Source organism: Pararge aegeria, chromosome 6, assembly GCF_905163445.1.
Source record: "Pararge aegeria chromosome 6, ilParAegt1.1, whole genome shotgun sequence".
Classification (NCBI taxonomy): domain Eukaryota; kingdom Metazoa; phylum Arthropoda; class Insecta; order Lepidoptera; family Nymphalidae; genus Pararge; species Pararge aegeria.
In genome coordinates this window covers 6,571,220-6,586,568 of record NC_053185.1, presented here as the reverse complement: position 1 = coordinate 6,586,568, position 15,349 = coordinate 6,571,220, and the positions used below count along the sequence as shown (strand labels likewise).

Sequence of the window (15,349 nt, the reverse complement as noted above, 5' to 3'; positions counted from 1 at the left end):
TGCTTCTACTACCATCTACAGCGATCAAAGACCCGTCTGTCTAGCGTGGTGATTATGGGCAAAACCTCCCATTGGAAGAGGCCTTTAGCCCTGCAGTGGACTGTCATAGGCTATTGATAATGGTGATATACTTATATGCACTTCCCATGGTTCTTTTTTTCGACTGTCTGCTTTCTCTCTGTATGCTGGTCAGTCAGTTGTGAGAATCATTACCAAACAATGACATCGCAAATATGGCAGCGTTGAGAGAATTGAACAATTTCTTCATATTTGGCGCTGAAAGTTTACTAAGCGGACGGGCGAAGCGAAGGAATGTATATATGTACGTATACCCATTGGCGTACCCAGCTTCTGTTCTACAGGTGTTCAATTAAGATTTTTTAGGCCAGATCGTCAGCGGCTGTTTTGTGAACATACATATTTAGGAAGCCCTCTTTGATCGAAATTGAAGCCAAAACTGCCCTCCCCTGTCCCATGTCTATACTTCTCCCAAATTTATACACAATATTGATATACGACAATTTTAATGCATATATTGCTGAACCAGCAGGTTAGCGAAAATTTTTAAATTGTCTACCTCTATTGCTGATTCAGAAGAGATTCCATTTTTATGCAAAATATTAGTGTCAGCGGCAACCTTGAATAGAATATTGCAGATAAGCAATGTCAAGAACACTTTATTCACGATTATCTGCTAAGTGCAATTATTTTTGTCATTCTATAGATTTAATATAATATTAGTTTCTGTACTAAAAATCTAGAGTTACATTTTAGTCACTATGCGTGCTATCTTTGCGGCCAATGGTAGAACTGTTAAGCTATGTGTTTTTTATTTAATTATATTTCAAAGTTTCTTGGTAAAAAATAAAGTATAGTTATTTTTTTCTTTCTTTTGCTCGGTAGCAATTTTAGTGTTATTTCTATTGATACTGCCTTTTTTCTGTGGTTTCAACCGCGTTATCTATCGGACATTGCGTGATGATTTACATCATAACTTCCTCAATAATAATAGTAAAGATAATATTAAAAAATATGTCAATTTTATTAACTATGATTAGTAGTAAGTATATTACGTTTGCTATAAAAAGTCAAAATTTTTACAATATCATTTCACTCAAAACATTGACTTTACTAGTACTTGATTCTTTTCATTTTGCTATTTTATATTTTGGTTTCATAATTTGATTTTGTAATTGTTATTTAAACAGTTGTTTTCATGCCTATTGCTAAGGCGAAAAATAACTCTGAAACGCCTCATGTAAAATGATTCTGCACAGAATAGAAAACAGATAAAATACTATTAAAATGAGACCCTCTGTGTTTGTAATGATAATGGTGATGAAGATTAATTCAAAAGGGCCACTTACCCCCTGAGTGAATACAGCGGGATTGTCTTGCTCCAGCATAGCTTCAAGTTCATCGTCGGTGGTGGCACGACCCGTGATTTCGAGCTGTCGAAGTATTCTATTTTTGCACCGATCTCGGTAGTCCGTTTGGGTCCGATTGTACTCGGTCATCACCTCCACGAACTTACGCGAGAGGGTCGAGTGCTGGGTTTTTCTTATCCTCAGATCCGCTGACGATTTGTTAGAGTGCTCTTCCTGTTCGATGTTTTGCTCTATGTCTGTGGAACATTGATTTATAGTGTGAAGATAAGGGCCTTAGAGCTTTAAGCTAACGCATAAAAAATCACTCTCAAGCAGAGACACAAAAGAAGAATAAACAACTAGAGCTTAAACTCTACACGCTGCTTTAAAGCAGGTTGATAGGTTTTTCTAGATTATTATTGCATGTCGACGCGTTCGTACAAATAATAGGACTAAAATCGAAAAACAAATATTGAATTAAAAGTTAAAAAAACAAAAATTGAAATCATCAGCCTCTGATTACCACTAGTTAGCTGGTTGATAGCTTGCCCCAACACGTCTAGCATGGCAGGAGAATATTATATACCCAAAGAATACATAAATCTACTCCCACAGTTTTATCTGCTCTCAGAGCACTGGCGCACAAGTGGAAATAATATCAACATAATGTATGTGTAATAATAAACGGGGGTAAACTTCTCCTATTCGATGTCCCCTGCTTTAGCAGGTGAACACGTTAATTACATATATTTGGGGGATATAATTTTTGTCTCCTGGCCGTGCTAGCCCTGCAGAGATCTAAACGAGAAGAAGACTTTTCTAACGAGCCCAAGTTCAGTGGGTCACCAATTCTAAAACCATAATAGTAATTCCAATACCACTATGGTACCCAATTAATGCATGGTAAAATTTTGTAAAAACTGACTTCATCTATTCATACTACTTCAATGTAGCTCTAGATGGCTCCAGATGGAATTTCAATCATAAATGGGATCGTTTATAAACAGATTTTGTTATATGCTGTCCAGCATATAAACAACATCTGTTAGAAAACCCGACCCTTAGGAAGATATAATTTACCATGTCTATGCTTATATATATGATTTTTTTAAACTATGGCACTAAAGGATGCGAATTGTTTATTTCTAGATTACTTGTTTTTGTTTACCTTCACGTCTATCAAATTCAGCGTTTTTTACCTTAGTATTTTAGTAAAATTATTAATATAGAAACTCAACTTACGTTTTAACTTTCCTCTTACTTTGTTGGCGGTTTTCTTAATGTCAGCCATGAGATCTTCTAATTCGTGCTTTGTTTCTGGAAAGAATTAATAAAACACAATAAGTAAACAAATTTCTTCTTAATTATGGGTTAATAATACCCGTTACCAGGCTACAAAAGGGTACCGGTGTGCTGAAAGAGCCTTCTCTTTCTGAGAGCAGACCCGTGCACTTTTAGGCCGTAGTCCACCAATCTGGCCAAGTACGGATATATTATCGTTCAAATTATCATAAAATTAAATATGAGGCATTAATTTCGAAATTACAAACGGACACACAAATTCTATTTATACTCGTGTGTATAGATACAGTTCATATGAAGGTACGCTAATTGGGTTGATACAGGGGGGTTTGAAATGTTAATTAAAACAGGACCCTCGTAGGAGCGTAATCACAGCAAGGTCTATGTGGTCGTTAGCGATATTAAAAAGCTAAGCCCTATTTAAAAAACACGGTCAGTTCATTCCATTACGTTTGAATGCGCATATTTTTTGCGGACATTCGTTTCTTTCAGGTGTTAAAATTTAAGCTTATTTTTCTGAATGAAAGAGAAATTCAACATACTCTTTCAATTTCAATTTCTCATTCTGTAGATTTATCTTAAGGGTATTCAAGGAATAAGGTTTTAATTTGTGTATTAGGTTTTACTTACTTTCATTTTAATTCTTAAATTAAACTTAACTTGTCTTAATTTTACATGGGTTTTAAATATAAATTGCTTTAACAGTGACAGTAGTGCCTGTGATTACATCGAAAACCACGCTCTTTTTTCTGACCGGAACGCAGCATTGCAACAATGCTGCTTAGCGGCAGAAGTAAGCATTGCTATAGTAGGTACTTCCCCAGACCTGCTCTGTCACAAAAGATCTGTTACTACTAAAATTATTAGGCAATAATATTACAAAATATTAGGTATAATATTAGGCTCAGTTTCCATTGTGTAGTAGGTACTATCGAACATATCATAGGGTTATCTAATACATTTTAACATTTTCTGTATAAAAAGGCGTAATAACAACGGCCTTTAAATTTAGAAATAATTCGCGAACGTAGTTGTGAACAATGGCCAGTACACAATACAATTTTCTAAGGTTTCTCAGTCACGTGTATAATATAAGCTGTGTACAAAAATATGTTTAATTTGTGAAACTCAATACATCAAACTGGTAGATTGCCAAATGTGGCTCGGAATATTAATCACGCAGAAGCAAAAGCAAGACGAAAATGCAAGAAAGTTTGGAACCAATGTTACATAAAAGGTATCCAAAATAACTTGGGGAATTTGTATACTATTTGATGCGCTCTATTTAGAAAACGAGCATTACATAAAAAACGAATTCAAAATAACTAAGCAAGTAATATATTCTTTGTCTCAAGTATGTAGGCTACTTGAGACAAAGAACATACAAATACAAACTCTTTACAGCTTCTTCGTTGGCTAAGACGAGATCCCCTATTTCTAAACGTAATCCGGACGTTGCTTTAATCTACGGTCACGGCGTCGTACGGACTAATCCGTAGTCTAACAAACCCAAATTACCCGATGTCACCCTAAGTCTTGGTTTGAATTCTCACAGAAGGCAACCTTAGAGTGATGCTACCCCGATGTCATCGAGCCCTGGGGCTTAAGACATCGGTGTACATGGGATGTACACCGGTGTTGCGATGAATTCGCATAGTTAGAGGTTGCGAAGTTACTTGCTGGCAGGTTTGATTGTGTTATATGTGGGTGCTTGTGCTTTCCAATCGGGTCTATATGATGGCTTTTATATAATAAATAAATATACAACGACAATACGCCCATCACCACCTAGCCCCAAAGCTTATGTTATCCTACTGAGATAATTGATAAATATTTTTATCAGTAATATACAGTTTGCAGCGACCCTGCTTTCTGAGTCCAAGGCCGTGTGTTCGATTCCCACTACTGGAAAATGTTGGTGTGATGAGCATGAATGTCTTTCAGTGCCTGGCTGTTTATATGTATATTTTAAGTATTTATGTATATTATTTATAAAAATATTCATCAGTCATCTTAGTACCCATAACACGAGCTACGCTTACTTTGAATATCTAGATCCAAAGTAAGCGTAGCTCGTGTGCGAGTAAGTAAGCGAGGCGATGTGTGCGTTGTCGTAATATATAAAAAAAAAAACTATATTTATGAGCTAAGTTTAATTAGTTTTAACTGTATATTTTATTAAAAATTTATGATATACAAGACGATGAATTTTTTTTTTAATTTTAACTCCAGGAAGCGCTCTTAGATTGACGTAACCCTCATGTCATCGAGCCATTGGGCTCAACTACTTGTTCGCGCTCGCCCAAGCTCCCCGTGCAGCTGTTAGGTAAAACCCTTATTGTGGCTACAGCTACAATCCAACAAGTAACCTAACTTAGAATATTACAATACGTGAGGTGATTTTCGGGATATTGAAATTTTCCCCACCCCGAAATGTCGTTAGATTTTGTTCGACTCTCGCACCGTAATCTAGAGTCAGATTTAAAAATGATTGTTGTTAGTGGACGTATTGTGTTTCTTGATACCTCTTCTATATTACGCTAGATTTTTTTTAATAAGATATCTTGCTACTTCACTAGCTACTCAGTCACGTGAGATTGAGTAAGGTTCAACCCGAGCACCTCACGTGAAGGGCCGTGGACGCCACCTTAAAGCTTGCAGGCTTTCAAAAGTCAAAGTCAATTAAGTCTATCTGTTGGTCGTATCTCTTATTCTCTACTACCGATTCGGAAATCAGATTCTTCTTAGAGCTCGCCAAGAAACTCAGTCGGTAATCGCCGAAGTTAAATATTAAATTTATTGTATGGAATGTTTTTACCGCACGTGCTTGATAACATAACAAGCTCGCAGGTGTCACTTTACCATTATACAGAACAAACCAGGTGTCGTGCTATTTTAAATGACAATGTTAGACGGTGATAACACGGATAGCCGTGGGCTCTTTCTCAGAACAGAAAATTTTATCCTTTGTCAGTTGATATAGTCCGGGGATAAAATTGTTGTCTCCTGCTCTTGTTAGACGTGCAGTATGACCCTGGGTATAAATTTTACGGAACATTCCAATATGGCCGCTGATTGTCGCCATTTTCAAATGTCGAAGACATATTTTGTCAGAATATTCCGCACCGTACGTGTCTAACATCCGAACTAGAAAGCAGGGATCGTCAGTTCAATATTTCATCATGCAAGCTATGAATGTATTTTTTCATAATAAAACTGACACATAACATAAAGAAAGCCCATTCAACATCTTCATACCCTACATTTTCAATAGATATTTTACATGTGAAAATAGGTGGGATCATCGGTTCAATATTTCAGCACGCTACTACGGTTTACTACTTTAACTACGGTTATTAATGTGTTGCTGCATAATAAAACACCCGCAAAGCAACGCTATCGGCATTACTAATTGCCATTCTGTTGCAATATTCTCGATTACCATAGATATAAGTACGATTAAATCTTCAGAATGTCGAACGTAACATTTCCGCAGAAATTGCTCATCCATACAAGTTTTTCCTTGTATTCCTAACACATAGTGATATTTTTAACGACTGAAAACGCGTCTAGTGTCTTACCACTAATAAACAAGGAACCGTGATAAAAGTATAAAATGATGTTGTATGATTTTTTCAAAACAGTACTGGCCACTGACGCATTTAAGAAAATGGCCGAAGTGAATATCAATGCCGATCAAGTTTTGGGCTAACCCGGGACGGGCTTATGATTGAAAAATAAAATACCGATGCATCAATTTTTCTTTGATGATATATAAAGATGATATTTATTATTTCGATACATCGATTAAATAGCGGTGATAGCCTAGTGATTAGGACTTCGGTCTAACTTCCGGGGGATTGGGTTCGATCCGCTGCAAGCGCTTTTAACGGTGGAAATTAATTGCCACATGCTTTAACGGTGAAGGAAAACATCGTAAGGAAACCAATCTGCAAATGGCCAACGTGGTGGACTACGGCCTAAACCCTTCATATCTGAGAGGTTACCCTTGCCCTGTATTGGACCGGTAATGGTTTGATAATGATGGTGATACATCGATTTAAAATATCAGGCATCGAAAACGTATCAAACACGATGAATTTCCACAAACTGGGAAATACATCGTGTTTGATGATGAACCGCTGAAGTAAAAAAAAAAACCGACTATGTTTTAGAAATAGAGAGGTCGCCTGAAAATCAGCGCTGTAGCAGTGATCACAAAACCACTGCTACAGCATAAAGCTGAGGCGATACTCTGTTTAGGAGAAACAACACCACAATTATGTCACTGCCAACATCCCTACTTCCCTACTAATCCCTATCCCTATTAATATTATAAATGTCAACGTAAGTTTGTTTGTTACACTTTCACGCAAAACCTACTTAACCGATTCTCATGAAACTTTGCACGCATATTCTTGGAAGTGTTAGAAGTTAATATAGGATACTTTTTATCCCGACATTAAGCTCGGTTCCTTTGGGAGAGAGGATAAAAGTGTTTGACGATTTCACACCATAACTACGAGAAATTATAATTGATTTAAATATTTATTTTTGTACTATAGAGGTTATAATATGTGTTTAATTTTGCCCAAAAGTTTGTGTAGATCCGATGAATGTGGTAGGACAGAACTCCTCAGCGGATTTCTCATTTAAGGCTTAGCGATACTGAATACTTTAATTTTTTTTAGAACTACATCCAAATTGAATGCCACATCAAAAAACAAAATCAAACGCAGACGAAGTCGCGGGCAACAGCTAGTGGAATTATATTTGTTTGTTTTTAGCTTATTTAAGTTTATTTTGTTACCTAATTTAAAGACCCTTTTTTTATAGTTTAAGTTGTCATTGATATGTTTTTGTGTAGCGTGTACTCTATATGTTAATTGGTGTTTTGTGTATTTTTCTAAAATAAAAGATTTTATTATTATTTTTATTAAATATTCACTGTTATATGCAAGTATTTTTTTTTCGATATATCGCAACGGAAAATAATGTATCATTAAAAAAAATAGATACTTTTCATATTATGAAAATTAAGCTTAATTTGCTATACTCCGCGAACAGCAGGAGAATCTGTATGGTGCAATTTATAATTTCATTTCCATTTATAACACACCATACAGATTCTCCTGCTGTTCGCGGAATATAGCAAATTAAGCTTAATTTTCATAATATATTATGGATTTCCGCAAAGTAACGCCTGCTTCTATCAAATAGATACTTTTCGGCCCTTGATGCATCGTTACCCAGAATTGAAACCAGGCTTAGTTATCAACTTGTTCGTCCTATACCTACTCGTATATTTATAGTACAAACATGCTAACTTCTAGACCATTGGGACAATTTATAGTGGAGTAATATATATATATATACGCATCGAGCCAGCTACTCACGCACATGACAGATGAAACGCTGCAACGGGCCATGATTAATGCTGCAACGAAATTGTGAACCGCGTCAAAGCGGCTATATATTGAGGATATACAAGCCGTGTTGACAATGGAGCAGGCCAAAATCTAGGTCAGCCTTTATAAAACTTAATTTCAAAAAGTGCTTTAGCTGCATAGGGCTCAAGCTTATGCATGGACATAATATAAAGTGCTGCGTCTAAGGAACTCGGTTATTGTCCTCATACTCAGACTACTAAGTTGTTATTTTATTAAATCGTTTTTTATTTATATTTAATACACTAACAACGAGATAAAAACATACTCTCAATTTACAGTCAATCTATGCTAAGGACCTAAGTTGATAAACTGTTCTTCGGTTGATGTTGTATGTACGAGCTGCGATGAACAGGTGGGAACAGGTCTCCGCTATCATGGTGGACTTAGATTAGAGGCTAAGATCCACTACACAGCTGTGATGAAAATTGGCGGACTTTCAGCTTAAAGACATTTACTTAAAGTTCTTATTTACTATAATATTTGAATGTTAAACTAGAGGTTCCCCGCAACTACGACCACGTACAACTTCAGATAAGTTTTCCATACAAACGCGACGCTTGCGCTAATACTTCGTTCGCTCGGCTCCTATTAAGTTGGCTGCGTGATGTTATACTGTTATAACCAATGTCTGTATGTCCGTCTGTACTGTCAAGCCTTACTCAAGAATTAGGCTATCAAAAGCAAGATTTTTTACTATACTATTTTTTATATTGTTATTAGTCTTAAGATAGAATAAGGGGGCTGCCTAAACTAATCTTATTTGCATTTATAATGTTTATCATATCATTATTAACGCGAGTAAGATTTAATTTTATGTTCCGCTTTCTTGTCAATTAAAACTAACTTTGTTTTACTTGTATGCCCATACTTAAATCAAATGATAGGAAACACAATTTATTTTTGATCGTCCGAGAACGTGATGTTGCGTGAAGAACACAAGGAAATCTCAAGATAAAACATTGCCGGGTCCGATTTCACAAGATGGAATTCATCCCGAGAAAAACTTGTCGGGGAAATCTGTGCGATAACAACGCCCATTCGTCTTTGAAGGGTGCTTGTGAAAGTTAGATAGGTAGGTACAAATTTCTTTCGAAACGTGATTAACTTCTCTTTTAGTCCACTTTAGTTTTAATCAAAATGTCCTAAGGTCAACCATCTGTCTATAATTAAATGATAGTACGTAAATGGTATAATGGTACGCATTAAAAGAGCCTACATTATTTAAGTAAGCAGAAAACGTACATGCAAATACTTGACTACAAATGAGTTAACTTTATAAATATTGAAGGCACTACAAACTCTCTCTCGATCAAACATTTGTAGAATCATAAATATTTTATACGTTTAATTAAACATTAAAATAGGATTTCCGATTGCTTATTTAATACTAACGATACGTTAAGTAATTTTATTTTTATCATTATAAACGATTACCGGTGCACTAAAACCCATGGGAAAAACAGCGCATGGGATTAGGTTTTAGACCCTCACGCTAGCCAAGTGAAGATTGGTAGACTTTAAATGACTTTGAGAACATTAAGGAACACTTTCAGGCATGCAGTTTTCCTCACGACGTTTTCGTAAAAGTAGTAAAATTTAATTGATTAAAAATCGCATATAACTACAAAGAGTTAGATATTTTTTATATAATTAATAATGACAATCTAAAATACCCAACCGCACTAGAAGACGGAATAAAAACTATTTAGCAAATAATTTAATTCTGCACAAAAGTCTTAGACCACATTAATATAAAAGAAACGCTTTGAAAACACTTAACCCATTTTAAAACAGGAGGCAGTAAAGCAGAATTCTTTCGTTGAACCGAGCGATAAAAATAACTTTACTGTCGAATACAACCAAATACTAATATTTATACTATTATTGTACAACCAGTTCAATAGGATAACTAAGTTTTAGTTAATATCTGCTGATACTATCTGTATTAACAAATGACGTTAAGGATGATAACATTTTCAAGCTTTACCAATATTATATGAACATTAATTATTCGACGTCGCAGGCTTCATCCACCAATACTGCACTAAACAATTAAATATTGTTAATCATATTTTAAATAACATAAGCTGACACAACCATGAGATCGTATGTGGAATGTGGAAATCTTTGCAATATATTTACGTCTAGCAGTGGACCTCCATCGAACGACGTCGTTACATTATTTTTTTTTTTAAATTCATAAAAACCACAATTTCTTTAGATGGTCCCAATTTATTCGCAGTAGACGGCAAAAATACAGACGTTATCCAGTTTAGCAACGGATTAAATTTAGAATGCTAATTTGGTTGTATTATTTCTTTGTTATTGGCATCACACAAATCAGATAATATAATATCACCTGATTCGAAGAGTTTTTCTTTGAGATATACGCACGTTACAAATACGTTCACACTGATTGCTTACTCGTATACCTGTTTCAGAAACTCCGTGTTAGATTGTGTTTGTTGTTTATTTCGCACCCTATATCTCATACCTGCATTATTATTCGAGTAGCAGTAGTCAATAGAATAAATATAATAACAGACTTAATTGATTTAATCTTACCTTAAAGTTTAAAATTTAATAGAGGCAGGTAATAAAGCACGTAAAAGAACATGATACTTAATCATTTTCTTCATATCAGCCCTTTACCGGCCCACTACGAGGAAAATGAGAATGGTCTAGGCCGTAGCCCCGCTGGCCCAATGCGGATTGGTGGACTCCACAGGAGTATGGAGAACTCTAAGGAATGCAGGTTTCCTCACGACGTTATCCTTCACCGTTCAAACAAGTGATATTTTAATAGCTGAATTTCTTGTAAAAAATTATAATCCATAAGAAATGTGAAAACATTAATGTGCATTAAGTCCTCAAACCTTGTGATTGTTGGAAAAGAAAAAAGGTTAGTAACTTTAATCTAGTTTGCTCACTAAGGTTCCGGACAATCAATTTCAACCGATCAATATTTCATCAATCTATCATACGTTATTATTCATATCCAAACGTAATATAACACTCAATACCAAGCTGCAGTATTCTCGGCGCTTGATATGAGGAATTCCCGTGTTTTGCACACAAATTGCTGCATTTACTTTTATTTATTGAAAGCTTGTTTTCTAGGTGCTCACGGAATCCATTCCTTTTTATTATATATATCGTCGTAGTTTACGAACTTAATAAAACCAATTTTGGAGGTATGATTTGGATTGCAGTAGATACTTAGAAGTTAAGACGCCAAAGAGCGAACTATTTTACAATTGATATATAGGATTCTGTTTGTTGCATGTTACTTATACTTCAGAGGTATACAATGCAGCCTTAATTTCGAACCCAACGGCATTCATGAAGCGAGCAGATGATCCTGAATAATTAACATTGCAAATTATCTTCGTACCGCAAGTGTTGTCTAACTTATTGGATTAGTCGGTTGTGTATTATTAAGCGTTTTAGCATTCGCACAAGCCCATTTGCCTATTACGTACACACGAGAAAAGTTGATCCTGTTATAAATTAAGTCCACTTACTGATAGTTTTATTGCAGATGAATATATTACATTTACGCGGCATGATTACTCCCAATGGAAATATTAAATATAAAATAAATTACAAAAGTATTAGTTAATTTATGATCAGACTACAATACTTCGAAGGGTTGGGGTAATGGATTATTAATAATATACGCTTACGCCTCACATTATGAATTGCATAGACTATATAAAGCCGACTTAGCCTACGAACCAAAATATCTAGAACATTAGCTTGTAAACAGCAAATATCTTTGACTTAATTTATTCTAAATGACATAAATTAAAGTTCTATGCTAGATAGAGACATATCTAGCTTGATTTATTATAAACGACCTAGCCAATAAATTACTATATTTATAACTTTGTTAGGTAAACAGGTTAGGTTCAACTTTTATTGCTAATCGCACAAATTAATCAAGTTGAGTTACTTTAGATTCAAACATGGACATTTATTATAAGTTCCCCAGCGTTAAAGCATAATATGAGTAAAACTTTAAGGGATTTACATTTCGTTATTGAAAAACTGCAGTGATAGCATAGTGGTTAGAACTTCGGCTTCTTTTTTGAGGAGACCGAGTTCTATTTGGATCTGGTTTTTAATTTAAGCATTTTTAATATCCCTTGTTTTAATTTTGAAGGAAAAACATCGCGAAGAAACCTGCACGTTCTCAAAGGCTAGTGTCTGTATTAATATACCAATCCGCACTTGGCCAGCGTTGTGGACAAGGCAATTTCTCCCAACTTAGACCGCATCATTGCTTTACATCAGGCATGATAGTTGTCAAGCGCAAGTCTATCCAGTATATGAAAAAAAAAAAAAAACTTAGAGGAGACCCGTACCTTGTGATGATGATTGAAGAAAATAGACAAACATCTGTTAAAACTTAACACGAAAAATCAGCAGGTGTCGATATAACATCATATTGTCCATTTGGGAAAGTGCGTTAATCTTGAGAGAATTGCTTTAGATGAAACTTAGCCCGTTACATTACGATCTCGCGTCATGGGATCCATCTGACGGGAAAACTTGTTAGGAGAAAATAATCGCTGTGATAACAACGCCCATTCCCCTGTGACGAGCGCTAGAGGAAGTGATACAATTAGCAGTAGGTACACTTCGCCCCTACTCTTATAGTGCTATTAGGTACACTACTTAGATGGTAGGTTTATTAAATATCTCAGAACACTGCCTATTAAGACTTATTTACAACCGATATTTATATAAATCTAATTCAAGAAAGCAGATTCGATTAATTTCTCTTCCTCATAGATTCACAACTAATTTGAATCTGGAACCTAAACATTTTGGATTCAATTAATTATCTCTGGGGTTAGAAATTACCTCCAAAATTTCGAACTTTAATATTCTATAACGGTTAAATAATGAAACAAACAATCGAGTTGTTGTATCAAAACGAATTGTACGATGCATATAATTTTATGAATAAGATTGATATGTTATTATAGTATTATTTTAATACAAAAATCTAGAAAACAATATAATTCTCGAAAAAAGATACTATATTTTCGTATTTTTAAAATACAGCACTGAATAAATAATGTCATGAAACAGTCCTACTTAAAAATACAGATTTTTATATTTTAACTGATCATATTTTATATCAAGCTAAAAAAAAATATTTAAATGGTAACAATACCTCTTTCATACCATATTGCTAGAATTGTAGTCTGTATCCCATTATATGTTTCTACGTGTCTACAGCCCATTCACAGTTATTTTACTTCTGACTCATTATAACATTAATTTAATTAGTCAAGTATTCCAATTTATTTTAATCTATATAGTGTTGAAATCTATTAATTTAATTAGTTTAATCGGGTTTAGTCCGTTCTAGTTAAATAACAATAAATAAATAATAAAATAAATTACGCCAACCTTAGTGCTAAAGGTAAAATAATTGTTAACGGACTGTAGTGGGCACATTTTGCTCTTGTAATTAATAATTCATAGCTGAGAATGGTGAAATACTGTATGAATGAATGAACGAATACACTTTTATTGTACGCCAAAGAAAAAAGTAGTTACAGAGACAGAGATATATACATAGAGCAAGACAGTACATTTGCGTAAACTGGACATGCAGGACGTCAGGTGATTCATATATTATTTAGTTATATGTATATAATTATCACAATCACATACACCATTCACTGGAAACCCATAACCAGATTCAAATAAATGTATATTTTGCATGCTACAATATTGAAGTATTTCTTCTATCACTATAGTGTGCTTTGTCAACGATAGGTTTTATTAAATTTAAAGCCTCCTTTATTAACAGGGAAGATAACAGACACATTATCCTTCAATTCATTACTGTAAAAGCAGATGCTCTATGCATGTCTCATATGCAATGCAGGTGTAGAGGTCACGGACTGTCAATTGAACGGTCATCGTCGACCCGAGTCGTAACTACGTCTGCGGTATGAAACTACATACCAAGTTACTTTGAAGATATATCTGATTCTACTGAATTATATGGAAATTAATTATTACAGATCAGTCTAAGTAAAGAGAACCACGCGACCAAGTTTTGCTTGCGATCAATAATATTGGATATAAGCAAGTGTTACTTTGCGGAATTCCATGGTAACTTCCTGCTATGAAAATTAAGTTTAACTTGCTACACTCAGTGAAAAGTAGGATAATCTGAACGGTGTATTTTATAATTTATTCCATCTTTATACTCCACACCAAACAGATCTTCGGCAATGTACTCTCTAGACAAGTTTCGCTTGGAGCATCCTCAGGAAATGTTGACATGACAATGAATTAATTATTGTTAAGTAATAATCTGTATGGCGTAGAGTATAAAGATTGAAGAAATTATAAATTATGGCGCACAGTCTAAGTATAGCAAATTAAGCTTAATTTTCATAATAGTGTAATGTTTAGTTTGTCTCGGACAAGTAGTATTTAAAAGGAACGCTATTACATAAGGTAAAAAAACCATGTTCACCGAAATTAAATGTATGTAAGCGATGACTGATGAGGGTAACATGTTCACTGGTGGAAAAACCTTTAAATAAAGAGACATAATTTACTGCGCCGATTTGACTGGGCTTCAGCTTCTCGGGTAAATTATCTTATTTATTGAATAATTTAGTGAATAGAGAATAGACATTGGAAAAACAGCATACGCATTTTTCACTTCGTAAATAGATTTATATCACTATTGGATAAATTTTTCACGAACTTTTCCGACAAGCTTTAATATAATAGTACTTATTCTAACAGTATTACGTAATGGAAGGACGTAATCTTGATTGTATTTTAATATTAACTCAATTTTGTACACAATTTCCTTTATAACTTCTTCTTATCGGATCTGTAGCAAGTTTACCCAAGGGAAATCGTTATTTCATTTAGTTCATTCAACTTACAATAATGCTTAGCCTTGAAGTTTGTACAAAAATTAGTTTCCTTCAAGCCTCGATTCAAATACGAACTAAGGATTAAGGACTTAAATGCTGGTCACATGGTTGAAACAAAGAGAACTCTCCGGCATGCACGTTTCCTCACGATGTTTGCCTTTTTTATATACAAGTATATAGACAAGTGCTTGACTGCAATCACACCTCATGGTAAGTGATGATGCAGACTAAGATGAAGCGCGCTTGCCTAGAAGATGCCCATTCACTCTTGATTTGAAGGTACCCAAATTATAAGTATCGGGGAAGA

General features: G+C 34.6%; 1 protein-coding gene across 5 annotated transcripts in view; it reads right to left on the bottom strand.

The window, feature by feature from the left end:
* LOC120624499 (syntaxin-1A) overlaps window positions 1–15,349 on the bottom strand; it is a 95,462-nt gene that overhangs the window by 16,616 nt on the left and 63,497 nt on the right. For all 5 annotated transcript variants that reach the window (XM_039891085.1, XM_039891083.1, XM_039891082.1 and 2 more), the window contains exons 4-5: window positions 2,610–2,684; window positions 1,368–1,624 (exon numbers count right to left, since the gene is read on the bottom strand). In XM_039891085.1, the coding sequence (XP_039747019.1) occupies window positions 1,368–1,624; window positions 2,610–2,684 (332 nt within the window). The remainder of the gene's footprint in view (window positions 1–1,367; window positions 1,625–2,609; window positions 2,685–15,349) is intronic.